The sequence below is a fragment of the Idiotropiscis lumnitzeri genome, chromosome 5 (assembly GCF_059441095.1).
Source record: "Idiotropiscis lumnitzeri isolate Australia: NSW breed Sydney's pygmy pipehorse chromosome 5, RoL_Ilum_1.0, whole genome shotgun sequence".
Lineage (NCBI taxonomy): Eukaryota > Metazoa > Chordata > Actinopteri > Syngnathiformes > Syngnathidae > Idiotropiscis > Idiotropiscis lumnitzeri.
In genome coordinates this window covers 19,569,659-19,592,836 of record NC_142395.1, presented here as the reverse complement: position 1 = coordinate 19,592,836, position 23,178 = coordinate 19,569,659, and the positions used below count along the sequence as shown (strand labels likewise).

Sequence of the window (23,178 nt, the reverse complement as noted above, 5' to 3'; positions counted from 1 at the left end):
CATGGATTGACCATCAGAGGGCGCTATAAACTCAAACGTCCTCTTCAACCCCCCAGCATCATGACCAGTCACATAAAACCAACCTGCTGAGTCAAGCTCATGTAAGATGCATGAAGAAGTGAACATTGGGATGAAACTGTGGTTGCTGATCTCTCTCTCTCTCTCCCTCTCTCTATCCCTCTCTCTATCCCTCTCTCTCTCCTCGAGGCAAAGTTGAGACGTCTGGGCTCAGGTTCGGCTATGGTGAACACTTTTTTGGGGGCAAACATGTTTGAATGTGTATCATGTGTCGTTTGTGAGCAGCCACCTTGGAGGATGCACTAGCTGCCGTGGATCACCTGGGAAACAAAACTGCCTAAAGACTACAAGCCAGCTTGTTGAGATCACATTTTCCCACCCTTTATTCATTCATCTTGCCTGAGAAAAAATGCAACAGCCAGAAGCTCGCCAGACCACTCAGCCGCCAGACATAGAGATCCTGGACCAAGAAGGTACCGTGCGATATTTTCCCATTTAATGGAATTGGATCTTAAAACAGCAAGTGTTACCGTAAACAAAATGTATGGTTCTACTCACATAGAAAAAAAAAGTTGTGCTAATGTTTCTTGAATGAGGTTGTAATTTTATTGCTTACTTCTGAGTGAGTGCGAAGATTGAAATCACATCAGTCACATCACTTTATTTTTTTATAGCACATTTAATACACAAGGCAACTCACTGTGCTTAAAACAAGCAACAGCAAAAAACAAAATGCACGGTTGAAGCGATTCAAAGGCGAAGAAAAGTAAAGTAGCCTATTAAAATTATTAAAGGATTGTACATTGACATTTAAAAACATTTACAAACAAAATAATTCAAGACATTTAAAATCTAAAGACAGTAATAAAAAAAGTAGCTTTCTGAAATTACTAAAAGACCGTAAAACAAAAAAAGCTTAAAAGACTTAAATTGAAGGAATGTGAAAAAAGCGGCTTATTCCATTCGCATGCAACATAACAGCAAAATGCCGCTTCACCATGTTTGCTTTGAAACCTGCACTCCGCTAATTGACCTGAGTTTGCAGCCCTCAAAGCCTTATCGGGTTTATTTTCAATGAGCATTTCCTCAATGTATTCCGGTTCCAAACCATTTAGTGATTCACAGACCGGTAGCAGAATATTAAAATCTATGCAATATCTGTTCTGATGTCTTTGCTTTGGTCAGGAGTTTTTCTAAAAGCAAATGTTTTGAAATGACCAAAATGGAAGACCAACGTGGTTAAATAATCATTTAGGAACCACAAATCGAAGGTAAAACTTGCAAAAAATACATTTGTATTTATTAAACTGCAAATCTTGGGTCCATTATTTCGGCTTGTATTTCATGAGATCTTACTGCCATGTTTCGATCTCACAAAAGCAACTTAAAAGAATAACAGAAGAATGAAGACTACTTTAGTTGAGCACAATTCTGAGTTTCACGGTTCAAATCCAGACTCTGGCCTTGATGTGTGGACTTTGCACATTTTCTGCAGGGTTTCCTCCTACGTTCTAAAAAATATACATTTTAGGGTCAATGATGACTCTAAATTGATGAGAATGTAGCTGTGAGTGGTTTTCTCGACATGCCCTACGATTGGTTTAGCGTCATAGAAAACGAATGGATTGATAATAGTTGAGAGCGCGACTGCTGCCAGAGATTTGGGCCCTCACTGCTTCAATATGATCTAATCCCATCCACAGTTGCATACATGCGGAGGAAGAAAACTGCTCTGTGGATAACTGTGGCTCTCCTGATTCTGTCTCTCGTGGTGTTGGCCGTGGGTTTGATATCTGCCACTCGCACGGATAACGTTCCAGTGGCTGGATATTACCCAGGAATCACTGTGAGTTGAAAGCACCTCCTTGTTCATACCTCTGGTTTTACAGTCCTGCCTGGGTTTGTGGAATAATCTCAATTTTGCTTTCTGTCCTCAACCAGTTGAGTTTCGGGGCATTTCTGGGCATTGTTGGCATCCACCTGGTAGAAAATCGCAGGCCCATGGTAAGTGTTGTGATCATTGTGATTTTTGTTAAACAATATAGTCCGAGTTCAGACGAGGGTTATATCATTATTGGGTTTTTTTTTCATTATATTTATTTTTTATTTATTTATTTATTTTTATCAGTGAGTTTTTATTAGTCTTGAAAGCTAATTTGTTTGAAAGGTTTTTGTATTAGCTTTAGTTTATTTATATAGGGAGTATTTGTCACTTAAAAAAATGTCAACTACAATTCCCAATTGACTGTTAGTCCTCACGTCTTCTGCACAGCAATAAAATGAACTTCAAAAGCTCACATAAGAAAGTCATTGACAACAAAGGAAATTTTTGTGATAATTTCCGTTACATTTTATAAACATAAGGAGTATTTTAGTTAATTTTTTTTAAAAAGCATTTTCCTTGTTATTTTATTTCATTAATAAAAATATTTTTCCAGTTTTAGTTTTAATTAGTCTAAAATATAAGTTTTTCTTAACTATGGACAGTCACATTTACAGTCTTCTTTAGACACTGATGTATAATTCAAACATTATGCCGACAATGACAAAAGTTGATAGCGAAAGAGCAATTGAAAAAGGATACTTGTGCCGTATATTGTGTTACTGTCATTACCTGTGTGTTTTACAGGAAATTGTTGGCATGAGGGAAAATGTGGTAATGTGTTCTTGCTCTCTGGGCGCTGGGCGCTGTTCATGACTGCATTTGTGGTCGTTCAAAGAGATCCCGATTGGCTGTGTATTTCAGTGGCAACAACAGAAATTGAATTAGCATTGGTTGTTTGCTGAGGGGCCTCGCTTATTTGAGAAAGCCACCCAGCCAAAGTGCCCCGTTGTGTAATAGGAGGCACACAAATGTTGATCAGGTTGCCCATTTCTTTTTTTTTTAGCATCTGGACTCAAGCATTTGTTATTTGATTTTTTTTTTCATAATAATCTCAATAAAATGGCAATTAGATACATATGAGTTTGGCAAATGGCTATTACCTTTGACCCGTGATGGGTAAATGAAGCTTCAAATTGGCTTCATAAACCAGTTGTAGTTGTTTTGGACACTCTCTGTTCAACATTGGACTGAAAGCACACTGTCTTGCCATTTTTTGAACCCTTTATTTAAACCAACAGTGCCATCTACAGGACTCAAAAATACAGCAGCTGGTTCATGAAGCAAATTTGAAGCTTCATTTTCCCATCACTACCTTTGACCACAATCACATTGCGTACGTAACGCACTTCTTACTTCCACCTTTAACTACTCTGTCACACTTCCTGCCCACCTCATCACTATTCTTCCGTGTTCATACATGACTCTTCATCGAAAATAAAGTTTCAAATTTGCTTCATGAATCATTTGTTGTATTTTTTTCACTAATCTAGATGGCACTGTTGGTTTAAAGAAATGGGTTTAAGAAATGGCAAGTAGGAGTGCTTTCAGCCTTATGTTGAACAGGGCGCCATCTAGAGGGCTCAATAAACACAACTGGTTCGTGGATCATCTTGAAGCATTTCACATTACCACATGAAACCATACTGTTTCTCAGAAATCGAAAATTGCGAGTCTAACCTCCACTAGTCTTTCCTCTAACGTCATTGTCTTGTGATACTGTACGGTACCATTTTTCTTAAAGATGGGTACTCCTAATTGGTACGAATCATTCCTCCGACGCTGTCCTCCACAACTGTCTCTTCTACTCCCCCTGTGGTGCCACGTTCACAGCTGGACAACAACTGCTAGGGGGTGTATTTATGGTAGTATTTATCGATTTTTAAATGAGACATTACATAACATGACACCTGCACTTTCTACTGCAATCTTGTATGAAATTGTATTTTTCTTCAGTGTTGTGGAACTACACTGCGTCTAATATTTTTCCACACTCATGTAAACGTCAAGGTTACGTTTCTGATACAGTTATTCGATCATGCAGGGGTGCCTATACTGTCACAGTATGTATATTTCCTAAATTCCTCAACTTGGTCTCTCTTAAAGAAGTTGATCATTTTTCACCGTTATTTCAGTCCATACTTTGAGACAGGTAGGGAAAAAAAATACTTTCACAGAGATGCTTCAACAGTTCTAAATAGTCTGTCTGGACAAAATGGAAATATTTATTTATTGGACGTTCCCTCTGCTGTCTTCTTGGCTGGTGAAGGCGACCGAGTGTGTCTGTAGTGAATTTTTCATGTGGACTTGACGGTGTCGTGTGGCAGCAAGGATCCACTTGTCGGTGTCGAGTGATTGGTTTTAAAAGCTGAGCAATAGTCGGAGAAAGATGAATTGCAAGCTTTTTTTTTTTTTAATATATATCTGCCTATAACGGGACACAAAACTCATCACACAAGATTAGACCGAATGCTTTATTGATGACTGCAGTGATGTTTACCCTTCTTAGCCGTTAGTTGCCGTGCATGTTTTTGAAACTTTAATGACGCTGGCGCTGAGGCCCACGTGGCATCGTATAGGTGTCCACTTCCCAACGGAGGCTACGGCTTTCACTGTAAGATGATAGGCACCAGGTCGCTCTGTAAAGAACACCTCGATGAAGCGCTGTGCAGCATGAAGAATCTTTATGCATTTCCGATCTTCTTTTTGTCAAAATATGGTTTGCGATGTAATTTATAGCTATTTCAGACCAATCCACCTGTTGTTAAACCTAACCGATGGATAAATACATAAATATGACTCAATATATTACATATTATTATTATTATTATTATTATTATTATTATTATTATTATTATTATTATTATTATTATTATTATTATTATTATTATTGAAAACTTGATGCGTTCGCGATAAAACCAGGGCAGATTCGAAATCCGAGCAAAAAATTACTACTTGAATCTCTGATTAAAAAAAAAAAACAGTAAATAAGTTTTGACGAGTGTAATTAACACACCGTAATCGTTCTTTTATCAGTTTTTATTTTTATTTAGTTTGATTATTTTTGGAGAAGAGAAACATTTGAGCATCATCATTGTTTTGCATGCAAATTATACCTCTTGCAAATATAAAAACAAATTTAAAAAAATATATCATTATGACCTCTAAAAGCTATGAAATAATCTCCTAAAAAAAAAAAAAAAACCTAAAGGAAACTGGCCCTCCATTTTCACTCATGCTGCTGGCTTTTACTTTATGACTTAACGCTTCACCAAACGGGTGTTCTGTTCTGTTCTCACCTCTAAAAGGCTCTTGTCCACATCCCCACTATATTTCACAGACAAAAGCCTTCCCGGTCACCTTGCAGCATGAAGAGCATTATCGTATTTTAACCAACAGGCAATGGGATGTTCACTTCTTATTACCAGTGCGGTGGTGCTCTGTCACTGGACCAGTGAACACTGCAAAAAGACCTTGTAGTGACTTTAGTTACACAGCATACATGACATGCTTTCCCCCCAAGGCGACTCGAACTTCATTTTCCATGCTGCTTTGCATTTCTCATCTTTGCACATGAGGGCCAATTAGATGTTCTGTTTGGAGTGTGTGAATGTGTTTTATGTCCTGACAGCTGGTGCTAAGCTCATGTGAAGTCATGCATTTGCCAGGCTCTATTGTCTGCGCTGCTTGCCTCATCTCCCGCTTGGAGCCCATAAAAGTCGAGGCATTTAAACGGCTAATGAAGTGGAGAGTCTGGGCTGGGGGCAGATAAAAACCCACCCGGAAAATTGTTGTTCTTTCTTCACCGCTGTGCTTTCATTCAATCAACAGTCATCCACTTGTGTCATTCTCACCTCATGAAAGCTACTGAGATGGCTAAAGGTGATGGTACACTTAATGCAGCCCTTCTCAAATAGTGGGGCGGGAATAAGAGAATGAAGTGTAATTGCACATCCACTACAGTAGGGGGCAGTGGCGCCTTAATTATCAGAGTGTGCAAGAAATATTGTCTACTCTGCAGAAGTGTACTTCCAGCAAATTTATAGACATATCATCCTTTTTATAGACGCCGTGGAGAGTTGGGGGGTGATGGGGTGAAATATTTCCTTCTTACCTTGGGGGGGGCGTTACAAAAAAAAAAAAAAGCATTACTTTAGCCTAATGTTTTGCCTCATGTGAACAAAGGCCATTCTCCCTGAATCTTTGTGGCCTGTCAATATGCATTCTGGCAAATTTTAGTCTCCTTATTTTCAAGTAATATTCGCGATGGAAAGGTGCCAACAATTTGTCGAGGTGGCTAGGGGTCACTGTTAAGCAGGGGTCTTCAATCCTGTTCCTCGAGGGCCGGTGTCCTGCCCGTTTTCCACCTCTCCCTGGTGCAACACACCTGAGCGATCGTTATCTAGCTTCTGCAGACCTTGCTGATTATCTGATCATTTGAATCAGGTGTGTTGCAGCAGGGAGAGATGGAAAACAGACAGGACACCAGGCCTTCAGGAACAGGATTGAAGAGCCCTTGATTTCAGAGAAAAAAGTACAATAAAGATTTGTTGTTAAACTACAGTCTTACTGTCAAAAATGAATTATATTATTGTACCGTTTTGTTTTTTTCCCCGTGGCAATGAAATGTACATACGGCCATGAAATGTGACATATGTATTTTGGAAACATGCATTGGCGTACACGGAAACAAACCCTGCGGCAACTGACTTCAGAATAACGTTGCATTCAATGAATATGAATAATGCAGTTCAGTTGAAAAACTGTCATTCGTCATTCGGAAAAAGAAAATTTTATTATGCAATTAACCTGATATAATATTTACAAATAATATAACATACTTGGTCATACTCACACGACGGAATAATTGAGTCAAATATGACTTGTATATGGAGAATTAGAAAAATTCAAATAAATAGTAGTAAAAAAATATAACAAAATAAAAGAGTTAATTTAATAGAATTTCATAGTATAGTATTTTTAAAGTCAGGAGGAACTTTCCCGGTGATTGAACAGAGACGGTAAATGATGCCGACTTTTACAGTAAATGTTATTATAAACTTTACGATAGGACATCTGTAACAGGGCAGTTGGGGCGTCTGAACAAAGTGTGTGTAGCATGTGTGTGTGTTTTATTCTTTGAAAACACACAGCAATGCCGATCTAACATGAAACGAAAGTCATTTTTGCTTGTATTGCCGTGTAACTTTTCACTTCCCGTCTTTGCACATCTGTTCTCTCCAAGCTGATGGCTGCCATTATCTTCATCAGCATTGGAGTTATTGCGTCCTTCTTCTGCGCCATCGTGGATGGGATCATCGCATCAGAATTTATCGTAAGTATAACGAAAGAAGGAAAAAAAACGTACGTCACTATCCTACTTTGCCACTCGCTTGGTTTGTTTTTCTGCGCAAGAAATGTTCTGCGTTCGAGGACGATCAAAAACTTCATTTGGCCCATTAACATAGTGAAATAGAAAATATATTTTAGTGAGTGTGGATGACTGGGAGGAGTTGAAAAAGCCATTCAGCTCTTGGCACTCAGCGGCTGATATTGATCAAGAATGCAATCAAAGGCTGCTCGCACCCTCACAAGACACCAGAATTTATATTCATTGCTCGGCCAAGCCTCACACAATGAAATCATTTAATGACGTTGTTCATTCTATCGTCACGGTGCAGGTGTGCTGCTAATCTGCAAGCATGTGCCGTAAAAATGTTGCATTCGCGCTCATGTGCACCAAAACCTGCAAAGTATAAACAGTCGCGCTGGGGAAAGCGTTTGAGATTATTTGGTGAGGATGGCAAAGACGCCGTTGCGTGCCAAGCGATAGGATTGCTCGCGAGCCGACCAAAAAATAATTTGTTGACAGGGTTTTTAGTGATGTCGGTGCACGACATCTTGGCCTCACCCTCACCTTGCTTTGAAACCCGAACCTAGTTTGAAACCCTGATTTAAAACCTTTACCCTAGTTTGAAACCCTACCTTGAAACCGTATCCCGAGTTTGAACAACTAATTTGAAAACCTTTTGAAACCCTAATTTGAAACCATAACCATAGTTTAATACTATACGTTGAAACCATAACTCTAGTTGGAAACCCTAACCATAATTTGAAACCCTAACCTTTGTTTGAAACTCTACTTTGACACCCTAACCCTAGATTAAAACCCTTCTTCAAACCCGAATTTGAAACCCTAACCATGGTTTGAAAATCACATTGAATCCATAACCTGAGTTGGAAACCCCAATTTATAACCCTAACCCTTATTTGAACCCCTGACCCTAGTTTCAAAACCTACTTTGAAAGTGTGTACGTATGCAGCGGATGGGAGATTTCTCAAAATGCCGCTTCCAAATGCTGTCAATGCACAATTGTGTTGCTGTGCTGTCCCACCAGGTGCATGCCCGACGTCACCGCCCCATTTTCCCACCCTTTACACGCCCCTGGTTAGACTTTAATTCAGTTTGTCTCTCTTTTCTATTTTCTTTTTAAACCCAACCACAGGACATAAGACCATTGCAAGAGGACATGTGTGATTTTTACTCGAGTGGCTCTGGCTATGCCTTTGACAGCTACTATACTGAGGTGACTACACGCCCACACACGCACACACGCGCGGGTTTTGAAACTGCATCGTGAGTGGTCAGAAAGGAAAATTTGAGAAGTTGTTGACGTCATGCAAGCTGTTGAGATAATTTCATTTTGTACGGTATTGGTAGAACACCGGTTCTTTTCATAGGCACAGTTCACGTGGAATACTTCGAAATCATTGTTTTGTTGACAGTTGGGCATAATTCTTAAACACATTCCAATTTAAAGACTTTACGGCCAAATGAATTGGACACGATAAAACGCCTGTACTGTACGCCGAACGGTTTTAGTGACATCTAGTGGTCAAATGTGTTTACTGCATTTGCTCCTAAAATGAAATTAATGATGAACAACGAATGGCAGCTGGGATTTCTATAACGCTCGCTATTGTCACACAGTTACTATTGCAGTACGACTACAGTAGCTAAACACATGACCTACTTGAGAATATTTATGCGACTGTATGTCAAAATTGAGCATTCAAATCATGAGGTCTTTAACACTTAACCGCTTGAATGCACCGAACTTGCAGATGACGTGTGGTTCATCGGGCAAAACTTGCAAGCTGAAGTTGAGAAGCAACACCTGCTATTGCTGCTACCTTTATAACTGCGAGAGGTAACATTTGCAATCAATTTCATTTCATACATATCACACGTCTCCTTTCCAATAGTTATGTTGTACAGTTATGTACAGTAGACAGTGGATAATAATGACTGAAAAATGGAAAATGGACAATTCTGTCTGGACGTTTGGACTGTCATTATGTGTATTTTGTGTGTTGACAGCACGGAGTACCACCCTCAGTACTTTGAGTTCACTGGGGTCAGCGACTGTTGGGATGTGATCCACCTCCATCGTCTGCTGTGGGCTTCGGTGGTCCTCAATGTGACCGGCCTCTTCCTGGGAATCATCGCTGCCGCTATCCTTGGAGCCTACAAGGACATGGTGAGAAGAACCAAAGACTCTTGATTCAAGCGAACACAAATGTAGTACAGTACATTCAAGCACATGAATAATGGTGACTAGCTTGTCAGCCACGCACTTCCGCTCTCAACCCTGCAGCAGAAACCCGTTCCAGCAATGGCCCCAAGCCCAGCGCCACCACCGCACATCCTGTACAACCCGAGCCAACACTTGCTCACCTACGCTGGCTTCTGTCCTCCCGGGCAGAATCTTCCTGCCTACCCCAACTATCCATTACCAGTGCAGGTGGGTGCAAATAGTCGACTCATGTAGCAGAAGGAGAATGAAACATAAAGTGTAATGCACCACAATAGAAAACAAATGAAATATTGAATGAATCTTAGTAAGACATTCATAATTTCCAGGGGAGGGTTTTGTGGAGTCATCTGCATGGACTTATCTCCTCTTTTCTTTTCGGATTTTTAGGCATGCCATTTTTCATCACTCAGATAAAAGCAAAACTCTTCTTTGTCCGTGCCCGGAAAGGGAACCTACTATTATCCCCTCTGTTATATTCAACCTGCTATGTACAGTTCTACATCATTTCAAAATACAGCCACAAAAAATACACATGATTACTAGTGATGGCTAAATGAAGCTTCAAATCTGCTTCATGAAGCAGTTGTAGTATTTTTGGACTGCTCTAGATGGCACTCTCTGTTCAACATTGGGCTGAAAGCACAATGAATTGCCTTTATTTAAACCATCACTGCCATCTAGAGGACTCAAAAATACAGTCGCTGGTTCATGAAGCAAATTTGAAGCTTCATTTTCCCATCGCTAATGATTACATTAACGCCTATCTGATGGTGACGCTTCATCTTTTTTGCAAAATCAGAATGTGTACGGTAGGTGTACCTAATGAAGTGTTTGGTACAAGTAAGTACATCCAGGTAGTTTGTGTCTTATTCACATTTTGCCTACAACTCCTTTTTCTTCTTTCCTCAGACTTCCAGTGGTTTTCAGGGACCGGCTACCCAACAAATGATCCCAGAAGGTGGTCCCGTAGGCACATCCTGTCCTTCGGAAGAAACCCAGAGTCAGCCAGCCTCACAAGGTGCCGCTCAGATGATGCAGCAGGGGGGCACCCAGGAACCAGGAGGCGGCTTCATGCTTACGCCCAACGCTCCTGTCCTCTTCGGTTCCTCACACAACCCCTTTGAGAAACCTCCACCTTACGCCTACTGAATCCTTAGCCAAAAGAAAATAAAGCTTGGAGTCTGCATTTGTTTGCCTGAACGTAGCTGTTTGACAGAAGGCCGGCCGTGTATATGGCGAGGTCAGAGAGCTCGGAAGATGAACGTGGTTCATGTGCTTTGAGTAGGCCTTCAGCATTAGTTAATCGACTGACTGACATCAATTAATTCTGTTCCAACCAGTTTATTAGCAGGTGTTCCTGTGTGCTCTTTGAAAACAATGACAAATGCACTACAAATAAGGGCTTTCTTTCAACAGGATTGTGGATAAACCACTCCGTGGTCGCTACATGGCGTTTTAATGATTGCGTAGGCTTTATATTACTGGCAAAAATGTACATTAGGGAAGAAAAGTGTTACTTGGAGCACTAGCAGTAGAATGACGCTGTGGACATAAAATGTGTGAGTATTGTCAGCACCATCAGCATAATCCCAAAACAGTGTTTGAAAATTTTAATTGGACTCATGACGCTCTTTGAACTGTTTATTTTGCTTTTTAAATACAATTTTTCACCCTGGTAGATTAAAACTTGATTGAGGAATTGTACACTGAGCTGATGAAATAAAAAGAAAATCATTGGACATTACAATATACATAACGTCATTTCAACAACAACAACAACAAAAATTCAAAACATTCTGGTTGCTTGGCATTCATTCATGAGAAAGCTTAACACTGGAGCCCTTTGGACAAACAATGCCTCTCAGTCTCATATTCTCAGTTTTTTTTCTGTATTTTGCTTTATTTGGCGTCTACAAAATGAAGAATAAAACAATAATCCTATCAAGTCTTTGACTCTTAATCCCATTTTGGGGGCAAATCACAAACAAAAAGATAACCTCAGTGAGCCTATTGTGCATACGGTGAGTTTCTGTCCTTCTATAAAGCATTGTACAGTCACATTATTTACACACTCAGTATAATACAGCGCACTAGTTTTGCTCTCAGTAGCTTGTATGGTACATTGGATACAGTGGTCGTCCACTTCTGCAAAGTCAGCCTCCTCGTCCTCCCTCACTGGCTTTCTGGGATGAATCTGTCATTGTTGGACTCGGTTTTTTGTGCTTAAGCATTTACACTGTTCTGAAATGGCAAAATTCGGGACTGTTGCGCACAAGCGGAGATGCAAAGTGCACGTTTCATGAAGAGGGCTTGCTGTCATTCAGTGATTAAGAGAAAGTAAAATTTGGTTTTGGTTTGACACACCAGGTGGGCCTAACTTAATATTCTTGAGGGCTTTAAAAAAACGATGCAACAGATGAAGCATTCCATCCTAAGACTTCTGACTGATAATGTGGACATTGTCGGCTTATTATTTTTCTTAGAATATGCAAAAAGTCCTTGCTAAAGCCACCTGGCAACAAGCACCATTGTCCCGGTCCTGTCCAAAAGAGACCACAAAACCTGCTTTAGATTTCATGACATTTAATTCTAAGATGTCTCCTGGCTTACTCTAGGCTTGATCTTATAAATATTCTGGGAAAAAAAAATCTCCCCTGCTTGTGGATTTTCTTTGGCAGAGCACTGTGCCGGGTCACTGGTTAGAATCCAGCAGGGGGCAGGAGTGGGAGCGGATGTCATTATGTTTCTGCATGGCCTGGTCCAGGTCCAGATTTTGTCCGTTGACCGTGACCTTCATGCAGCCGCTGAATGGCGCCGACACCAGTGTGGAGACCAGCGGGACATCTGAGGAACGAGTCACGTCACCGAAGACGTGAATGAACATTCAATGTCAACAAAGATTAAGCGTTGTGGAAAAAAATGGAGCTCACCACCAGGGAGGCCTCCAATGAAGGTGCCGGACGGTGAAAAAAGGTTGATCTCCGCATCTTCGCTACGTCCAGGCACCCCGTCGACCAAAAGCTGGGTGCGATTGCCTGAGATCTTCACTTCGATTTCATGACTCTCACCATCACAGAGGGGGGCCGGCGAGCTGGCGAGGATGATGCTGCCCGCTGTTACCAGAACAAACTAAAAACACAATTTATTCACATTAAAAGTATTCCGAAAACATCTTTTAAAATCGGTTCGCCGATTTTTTAGCTGTACTTACGTCTCTCCACTCATCCGTGCCAGGGTGATAGTCAGCCAGAGCGATGGAGAGTGGGACGGTGTCTTCGTGAACAACAGCAAAGAGTACGCCGATGGCAGTAGTTGGATAAAGGGTCAACTGGACGCTCAGGTTCTGGGACTCTAAGCACAAACAGGAAAGGCTCAATTCACAAAATAAGTAAACATTTACGAGCATGCACTCACCACCAAACACATACGCCGCGCACCATAACTCATGTTGAAGAGAGCAAATCCTGTGCCGGGGTAATACGCTCCCGGATTCTCGGTGCTGAAACACTGAATGTTCTCATTAGTCATGATGCTTTCGTGCATGGACCTGTCTTCCCCAGTCATCCAGCGCCATTCCTTCATACAGCCGTCCAGTCGTGGGTTCACCTGTAAACGGCAGCACAAGATGAGATAACCAGGCTGAACCTTAAAAAGAAACGAGAGGGTAAAAGGTAGACCTTGCTGACGAGGCTTGACTCCTTAAACGGGACTCCTCCTACAGTGAGGTTGAGCTCGTGCATGTCCTTCTTCAGGGTGAACAGATCACCGTTAACCGCAATCTTCATGACGGCCTCCCGGTCAATCTTAATCACCAGACTCCGCCCCTGCTCCTCGACTGAAATCTAATTAGGAAACAGTAAACATGGCGGGTAGTGCCAATCAGAAGTGACGCAGCAGACGAGCTCACTTCTTGTCAAAAGCACCAACCTTCCTCCACTGGCCGTCATTGACGGGAGGTCCGCTGCTGGTGACCCTGCTGACTGTGCCGTACTTTAGCTGCAACTCAAGTTTCCCATGATGAATTGCAAGGACTATCCAGGAGCTGTTCAGATGACCTCCGGCAAAGAAGATCACTCCCTCTGAGTCGTAGGTGCGGAAATCAAACTCTGCGGAAAACCTGCAACAGCAATGGGGAAGGGCATGCGAGCAAGAGAAAAGGAGCTTAGGATTGATTACATGTGATATTAAATGAAAAGATATGGAAGAAACATTTTTTTAATCACTTATTGTTTCATTTAATATTCAACCCTGCTACGGAGGTTGCAATAAAATATGCACAGCCCTCAACTTACCTGTGATTCATCAAAATGTAACAACGGAGATTTCATCTTTGGATCGGAGAGGTCTCAAGTGAGGATAAAATAAAAAATACAAAAATTGTTTTCTGCATACACGTCACTACATGTTTGTTTTTATAAATCTCTCGCCAAGGGTTGCCGCTAGAAGACTACAAGAAATCGAAGGTGTAACCCAGTTCTTCTTAATGGGAATAATGCCCGATATATATTGTATATTAAATGTAGAGAAAGACCAAGGTAACAATAAAAATTAAGTAAAAAAAATAAATAAATAACGACTTTTTTTGTCCCCGTTACTCAATGTCATCCTTTGTGTGAACGTTGTGTTCACATTGAGAGTTGCATTTGTTTTTGTGAATGTGTCCCTAAAAAGATCGGATTCAACAACAAAAATAAAGAAATCTTAAATGGGCATCACATCCTGCGGTGTGAAAATGATCTATTATAGTATTTTCCTCATCCTTTCAAATGTGCACAACTAGGACAAAAGAAAACACTTCCTCACCCAGTGTTAATCCTTCGACGGAAGCGCAGCCTCATCACCGGCAGGCCGTTGAACATACGGCCCAGATAGAGTGAGCGAGAGTTCCTCTTTAGAGCCGGCGTCATACAAGGAGTTATAGCCTGCGGGAAAAAAACTATGTTGTCACTCGTGCCAATTTTAGACAAGCTAGAACACGCATCATTGGTTGATGTTTCACTGAGGCAGAAAATTGTTTATAGGTCAAAGAGCTGAATGAGCTCAACTCAAAAGGCATGATTTGTATTTCACCTTACAGCTCCTGAGGTCCTGCTCCAGCTTCCTGCCCTGACGACCGTCGCACAAACAGCGGAAACTCCCAAGAGTGTTGAGACACTCTCCTGCGCACACACTTGCCTCGCACTCGTCCACATCTGGGAGGTGAGAACGAAAGGAGAGAGGAGAGCTGCAAAATGATGACTGGTGCACCAATGGTTACAAGTGAAAGTCAAAACATCAACTCCGAAAGGATCTTAAAAAAAACAAAAAAAAACATGGGAACTAGCTTCCTGTCAGTATCGTGAGGAATGTAAACAACACTTGCATCAAGTGGGATTTGACGTGAACCGAGTCATTATCGTCCCACCCATACGGACAACCTTACATGGCCATGCCTCGTCTGGCTAGAATAAAAGTCAAACATTCTCAGAGGAGAGACACTCTGGTTATGTAAAGTCTGTTTTCACAAAGAAAAAAAAATAGTGACTCAGAGTCACTCTTCTTGTCTATCTACATTTCTCAATTAAAGCCACTGGTTTTGGTCCTCTCAAGCAGGGGGGGACGATAGGATATCAGAAACTCTATGTTTTATTTTAGATAACTTTCGGCACTGACCAACGAGAATCAAAGATATAGAGCGCCTGAAAAACCATCCTTAAAAAGCATTTTTTTTTCCCTCTGCACTTGTGTGTAATAGCGTATCATGATTCGCTGTTATGCTTTAGAGTGAATAATATGAATATCGAAAAATTCATAATAACGTATAAATGCCTTTAAATCCATGTTTGAAAACTGTGCTCTTTTATACCGATGATTAAAGGGCAACTCAACTTAAACATTTTCGACACAATAGTATGTTGTATGCGCCCCCACGAGTCTAAATATGGTATTGCAATTAATATTGTGCTTGTGGGGTCAAGCAGAAAAATCCACCTGTTTTCAGCCATCTTAGGGGGCGGTCATTTTGTCACTTGCTGTCGACTGAAAATTGACATCAAAGTTAATCAGGGTTCAGATAGCAACCAATCACAGCTCACCTGATTTCTGAAGCTGAGTCGTGATTGGCTGTTACCTGATCAACTGTGATGTCATTTTCCGTTGATAGCAAGTGACAACATGGCCGCAATTGAGATGGATAAAAACGACATTTTGGGGTTGACTTCCCCTTTAATATCCTCCAAAGTATTTTTCAAGTCAAAAAAATCTTGTTCTTGCACTTACTTTTGATAATTTTAGTAAGCTTTTTTTCTACGCGTACTTTACTTTTAAATGCTTTTCCCCGAGGCACTACCTAGTGGTTGTCAAAAAAAAATATTTAGCACATTTTTTTGCAAAAAAAAATAAAAGAAAATAAATAAATAATAAAAAAATTAAAAAGTGTGTGCTATTCACAGGATCTTAAAGTTATTTATTGTCATCACAAGACTTTGCCTAAAAAAATGACGGGACAGAGATGACAAACGACCTGTTACCTACTGAAAAACTATTTCCTCGCAATTTTCTTGCATTCCTTTGCTGACCCCACAACACAGCTGCATCAACGCCTGCTGACCCCGAAGCCGCTTCTCTCCAGCAGGACTCATCAAATTTGTGCGTGTGTGTGTTCCGCTTACCCACGCAGCTCTTGCTCTCATTGTCAAAGACATAGCCAGGATCGCACAGACATTCATATCCTCCCTCGCTATTCTCACAGTGCGCTGTTCCACACACGGTAACGGCATCTTTACACTCGTCTACATCTGAAAAAACGCACACAAAGTGAACAGTTTGCAAATGTAATTCCAAGAAACCATCAACAGTGGGAGTGTTTTGCAATGAATAACGACACAAGAGCAATTTGAACACACACGCCACACGCCGCATGTCTTGTAGCTCACCAACGCACATGTGATGTCCTCGCAACATGTAACCTGGATGACAGGAGCAGCGGTAACTCCCCATTGTGTCACTGCACTCGTGGTCACATCCTCCGTTGCTCGTGCCGCACTCGTCGACATCTGCCAGAGAGGAGTGGAGGGCCATGTGGTGGGAGGTGTTGGCGTACGGTCCATGTGAACGCAGCAAAAAGAGTCTCATGAATTACTTTGGACTTTTTAAACACACAATGTTACATTTCGCAACTGCTGTTGACGCTCAGCAAGTACTAAAAACCGTTTTAGTGTTTTGGACTTTCAGCGGAAAAGACTCAAGGAGACTGAATCCGCCTTGATTTCCATTCTGGGTAAGGTGGTAAGATGAGTCACAGTGGAAAAGTGTGAACTAGGTGGCTGAGAAGCATATTCTGCTCCACCTCACAGTGTGCACTCTTTCCAGTTTTTGCTCCGAAATTTTATCTTGTCTAAAAGTGGAAGCCGTTATGGTCATCTTTTTCAGGGAAGACAGAATCCTTCCCCTCAGATCGATTACACAGTATAGAGTGGCTGACCTCCAAAGAATGTCAGCCTTGTTAAAGACCCAAATATAAAACTTTTGTTTGTACTCCAACCCGATATTCATGCAAATGACTCAATAAAAGTCATTTTACAAATGAAATTGCAGGTACATATATCAAGATTATGTTTACATCTACAATACTTACTTAGCCAGATTAGACGTTGGAGGTTTCCACCGAATGTTAGGACATTCCCCAGCATGCATAACATTTTTGTGCAGCTCAAGATAAAGGCGTTAACTGCGGGAATTTCTAGCATTGCAAAATACACTTTCCTTTATTTCACAGTAAAAAACTCAGAATTCCTGGCTAAAATTTACGGAGTCTAGCCATCACAGTGCTATCGATTATGTGTTGAAGCGTTTTAAATATTTCTTGACTATGTGAGGAACACAGACCAGAATATCCTCGATTTAAGTGCATTTTGTTTTCTAAATCCATGTGTTATACAATTGAATCATTTCGACTTGTTAAAATGTGTCCGTCTCCATGTTTGTTGTTGAAAAGATCCAAACAGGAATAGCACACAAACGCCCGGTAGACAAAGTGAATGTCTGAGTCACGTTAAGACAAGCGACAGCTGCCGCAAGGTCACAGATATGACCTTGCGTGAATGCTGCATGTGCTGACCCACAACCGCTCCACTACACACACACACACACACACACACACACACACACACCGACATATGGACACACACAAAGGTTCCACATGAAATCTCTCATGATGCAGTACCTTCGTCACAAAAGTCCCCCGTCCAACCTGTAAAACAGTGACAGAGGAAGGAACCCTTTTTGTCCTCGCAGCGGACGGTTCCTCTGGAGTTACAGGGTGAAGGGGAGCATTGGTCCGGAATGTCTTTGGGGGACAAGTAGACCAACAATTTGTTATGACATTAATAATGAACAGATCGCAAGTTTGGCATATTAGAAAATAAACAGCGAAATGTTAGCTAAACGCTCTTCCGAGAGATGTCCCAATTCAGTTATTTTCAGTAAGTGCTCCCTCTGGATCATAAGATCGAGATAAGTTGTTATTATTGCACTAGAAATTCTGGCCTTTGGATGCGACCTGTGCCAATCTTTGTAATGTTTTGGTTGCAGCGAAGTCTGTGCAAGTCTGTGCAAGCCAGCTAGCGATCAGATTGCGAGCGTACAAGCGTGTGCAGGGCCCGGAGGAAGACAGATGCTGGTACAAGTGTTTGAATCGCACACGCAGTTTCTAAACAGCGGAATTGAACTTCTATCAGCAGGTTTTGACATCACATTTGAAAAATTACACTTGCTTGTTGGCAGCGGTCTCAACATAACAATAACACGCATACGACGACCAGATGTGCGCAGCGACTGAACTTCAGTTGCCGAGTTTTGCCTGTGCAATGTGCATAGGCAGAAGAATAGTCAAAGTTCTGCTTCGCACCTTGAGAATATAAATAGTGTGCTGATATCCTACCAAAATGACATCAATTTGATGCCAATATCGGGTTTGTGCCAAATTGAGAAGCAAAACGTGGGAAAGGCAGATAGTGTGCTGACGTCAAAGGAGAGCTGTCGTCTTTAAGCGGCACGCAGGCACAGCAGCTGAGTCACAGCCTTCCACCCGCCTCACTCAAAGCAGGAGGAGGTCTGCTGTGCTGATGCGGCAAAAAATGCCATGCCCAACTCACGTAAGACTTTACTCGCGTCATCTCTGACGAAGGCGGCACTTGAGTAGTGAGCGAGCGCGTGACGTAGGAAAGGGCGTACGTCATTCAGCATCACTGCGCTGCGAGGTTATGCATTCCGACCACAAATGACAGCGATTTACTTTCAAGTTAATTGCGTTGTGACATTTCCTGCTGCAAAGCAGCCCGGCTCAAATCAGGTGCCCCGCTGAAGATGTGCTATCATTTACAGTCCAGAAACCAAATCGGGAGGGACAAAATAGGTCATGTAAAAATTGACAGCAACGCAACTATGTTTAGACGCAGACAAGGTCAACATAAAACCTACTGTGGACGCAGGTGATCAGGTCGTGTTTCTTCTTTGCTGAACCTCCAAACTTGTCTAAACAATCTGCACAGGAGAAGCGAGGCAAAAAGAAAGAGGTTAAGCAAAACGTTAGATGAGTAAAGCTCAGCATCGTGGAGAGCGACGGAAAAATACGACTTACTTAAATACTTGGGATAGAAGTAGTCCTAAAGGAGATGGAGACATGGGAAACGTTCATCTTAGATGAATACACACATTAAAGGGGAAGTCAACCCCCAAAAATTCTTTCCAATAATATGTTCTAAGCAGCACCGCTAGTTGAAAAACAGTATTCTGATTAATATTGCATTGGCGGAATATAAATTAAGCAGCAAAATCCACCTCTTTTGAATCATCTCAGGGGACGGCCATTTTGTCACTTCACAGTTGCTCAGGGCTCATGGAACGACCAATCATGGCTCATCTCGAGAAAACAAGTGGATTTTGCCGCTTTACTCATATTCCACAAATGCAAAATGCGACTTGAATACCTCGTACTTTGAAAACTGTACGGCAATAAAGAACCATCAGAACATTTCATTTGCTATACCTTCACAAACTAACACAAATTCTGCCTTCACAAGGATAACAGTGCAGAGCACCAGTGAGTTTACAAGTAGAGGAAAATACGATAACTTCAAGATCACGGCGTGCTTTTTCCCTGCAAAGGGTGCCAGCAATCGCCAGAGGCATCCTGAGAATTCTCTGAATTCCTGATAAGGAGCAACAGCATCATTGCCTCCTGGCTGCAGCTGTAAACCCTCCCCAAAAAAATTTAAATTTTTTTTTTAAAAATGTGAGAATTCCCAGAGGCAGATGCAGGCCACACTCTGCTGCATCGTGTGACACCAAACCTCATTAAAAGATCATGTCGAGCCCCTGGACTTGTTTTGGACTTTGATGATAATTCAATCCAGATTGTCAATTAGTCGTCCCTATTGATTATTGCATTCTCTGTCTCACCCTTGATTGAAAAAAAAAAAAACCCTTCAAGGTTTCTGAGTTGCAGAGAAGAACTCAATGGAATCACCTCTTTCCCTCTGCAGAGTCAGAGCTGCAGCAGAGCAAATTGCAGCGTCACGGGCACGTTCCGAATGAATAATGCACCTTGTTTTGACACTGCAGTCTTTGTGTCTGACTGTGCAGAAATCGACATGCACCAATAAGCACATTACAGCAACAAATGTGTTTGTCGTTCAAAATGCACAGGAAGGAAAAGCAATATGACCTTTTCTTAAACTCTAATACCGCACACTCTCAACTTCAAGGTCTTGCTCTCATCAGAACACAAAAAGTAGCTCCAGTGTAATGTCGCACTGCACAGGTGGCACACCACATTGACCTAGACATGGAACAACCGTACGTGGTTTTGTAATGAAAGGTAGAGACAAGCTGATAATGAAATATTTTCACACGTTTAAAAATGGGGGCACAAGCTCCGGGTTAATCAAATGTTTGGACAAAATTGTGTGTGTAACCACATGGCTGTGAAGTCTGATCTGAGCGCATGAAAGCAGCATGGACACTAATCTGCTGTCAACGGCTCGGAGCGCCGGCAGCGCGATGCATTGTGTTTGTAAAATAGAGTGGGAGGGAATGTATGCGGATTAGGGGCACATGACTGAGCAGAATGAAAACCAAGATTTGTTCTCAAATAAGAAAATAAGTCAGGAGCTGCCTGATTAGATGGGGGGAGGCATGTGCGGACATAAAAAGGGCACACGCGAGACATGCTGGTGCCTTCCGAGAATAATGGGAAATTGAGCCAAGCAAATTCAGTGGGTAAGTGAAATTTATTCCCCAACACAGATAAGAGAAAATGACACACGTGGAGCGACTGCGTCTTTGTGTGCGTACTTCTGAAAGGAAGTATGAGGACGGCAGCATTTTCTAAAATGCTGCATGGCATAAACTGCAACTTAGTCATCGCTGACTCAACGACCACCACAGAAACCAAAGGGAAATGATATATTTGTTTAAAAGCATCCATCAAACCCGATTTGAATATTATCGCGCTTGTCAGCACAGACGGGAGCATCAACACCACCAGCATGAATCATCAGTCACAATAAAACACACACAACTCATGCCAGAAGACTTTAAACGAAGTAGAATGCACATTTGGGTCATGGCTGCAGTTTGCACACTGGAAATAGCAAACTCACGTGTCAAAACAAACTAAATCGGATGCAAAAAAAAAAAAAAGGGCATTTAGTGTTACGTTCTCAAACTACAAGTGGCATGACACCGCACTTAATTTGACACCGCGCAGTTCTACAGTATTGTAAACGACTAGCATTCCTTTCGGATTCAAATGACGTAAACTCCATTGTGTAAAATCGACATACATGATGGAGTGCGAATATTGCAGGTTTATTTTACATTCTGGCTGGAAATCGTATCGCTTTCATTGCACACTGACGCCTCAGACAAGACAATTGTCGACCCGCTTTTGAAGAGCGATCACGGCTTTTAAGTTTACTCACAGTCTCGGGGTCATTTTCAAAGACTTCTCTGGCCTCCTCCTTGGAACACTTCTCTTCCACACACTCCCTCTCCAGGTGTCCTTGCTTGGTCTCCTCAAACACTTGATTAGCTCTCCGGTGTCTGCTCAGGAACTGGTTTGCTTTTTGGTGCGACAGGGAGACTGGACAGAACGAGATAAAAGATCAGACGTGGCAAAAGTATTCACACTTTGTACTGAAGAAAATACAGATGTTTGTGTGGAAAAAGAGTAGTTAAAGTAGAAGTACTCATGTACTTTAAGTGCGAATCTTGTGAAATGACTTATAAAAAGATGTTAAATTAGCAGATGATGACAGAAAATATTCACATTCCTAGAAGCGTTTTTTATTTATTTTTTGACGACAGTATTTTTGAACACCGACAGAGGCAGACAAAAGTAAGAAGGCTATTTTATCTAAGTAAAGATAAATGCAGTCCCCTCCAAATATATTGGAACATCAAGGTCAATCTCTTTGTTTTAGTTGTATACTGAGAGCATTCGGTTTTCAGATCAAAAGACGAAGATTAGGGGTGTGATTAAAAAAAAAAAGATTTAATATGATTTTTTTTAAATAAAGATGCCTGCGTATTGAATCAAACTAAATTGCGCCACTTTAAACTATATCGAGATGTGTATTGAATCATCTTATTGCCGTGATATAACTTTCGTTCCAGTTTCAAATCAAACCGTGTCTAATCATCTTTTGTGGAGCGATGCACACCCATCATGAATATGAGACAAAAGTTGAGAAGTCCAACTATTATTGCATGCCATTTACACTGAGAAGTGCAAAACAACTCAGGACAGAGCACCTTTTGTTTGAAGCCATGCACTTGTAAAGTGAGCACAAGTATTGGAACTGACATTTTTTTTTATGATGTTCCATCATATGTCCTGAGACTCAAATGTCTTCAGTATACACCACACAGAAATGAATTGACCTTGGCGTTCCAATACTTTTTTGGAGGGGGTAAAAATAAAAACTTGTCAGATATTTTTTTTAAGTAAAACACATACATGAAAAACCTGAGTCACGAAATATTTGTACGCCGTCACTTCCACAACATTCGTATTTGGGAACAATAGAAGGTCAGGTAGCGTAGAGGTGCCCCCGACGATGGTCCACCGCTTGGGGGATGGGGGGGTTGTAGGGGGCACCGTGAAGGACGCTGTCGTTTGTTATCATCACAACACAAACGTGAAGGGACACTTTGTCGCTGCAGCGTGCCCGTTAGCCACCTAGCATGCGAGTGTTTACTTACTGCTACTGGGGGAGCAGCGAGCGGCCAGCAGGATTAGCAGCACGGCCGATGCGAGCCACTTCGCCCGGCTCACACGCATCGTGTAGCCGACGTGTCCGCGCCAAGCACCGTAAACTTTTGTCCGGAAAAAAAAAAAGTCTTCTTTCTGTCTCTTGTTTCTATCGCCGTGTAAATTCGAAGGTAACGTCAGGACTGGCAGGTCTTCAGGTACTTGAAAATGACCCTCGAGGTGTGTTGCAGTCTAAACGTCCGTGTGCTCCCCCCGCATGTCTCTCACTGCTAAGCCGCCGTCGTCCTCCTCAGGCTGCGGTTAGCTCGTCTCCATTGCGGTCCGCACTTTTTGTCCTTTGGCTCCTCTCCTCCTCCTCCTCCTCCTCCTGCTTACACTTGCGTGCGTGTGCGTGCGTGTGTTTCGGCGAGTGTGAGGAGTACAA

General features: G+C 41.7%; 2 protein-coding genes across 2 annotated transcripts; one reads left to right on the top strand and one right to left on the bottom strand.

Moving 5' to 3' along the window:
* Positions 1-74: 74 nt before the first annotated feature.
* On the top strand, positions 75-11,444 carry tmem255b (transmembrane protein 255B). The gene is made up of 9 exons (XM_088295379.1): positions 75-491; positions 1,722-1,864; positions 1,960-2,022; positions 7,146-7,235; positions 8,408-8,488; positions 9,027-9,112; positions 9,283-9,442; positions 9,560-9,706; positions 10,409-11,444. The coding sequence occupies exons 1-9, from the start codon at positions 428-430 to the stop codon at positions 10,646-10,648; spliced, it is 1,074 nt and encodes a 357-aa protein (XP_088151505.1). The 5' UTR covers positions 75-427; the 3' UTR covers positions 10,649-11,444.
* Positions 11,127-23,154, bottom strand: gas6 (growth arrest-specific 6). Its single transcript, XM_088295376.1, has 15 exons — positions 22,745-23,154; positions 21,463-21,623; positions 19,119-19,143; positions 18,959-19,021; positions 17,703-17,825; positions 16,414-16,533; positions 16,150-16,275; positions 14,570-14,691; positions 14,303-14,421; positions 13,427-13,616; positions 13,177-13,341; positions 12,937-13,105; positions 12,711-12,850; positions 12,430-12,628; positions 11,127-12,343 (listed from the first exon to the last, which is right to left on the bottom strand). Exons 1-15 carry the CDS (start codon positions 22,821-22,823, stop codon positions 12,192-12,194), a joined length of 1,953 nt encoding a protein of 650 aa, XP_088151502.1. The 5' UTR covers positions 22,824-23,154; the 3' UTR covers positions 11,127-12,191.
* Positions 23,155-23,178: the final 24 nt, after the last annotated feature.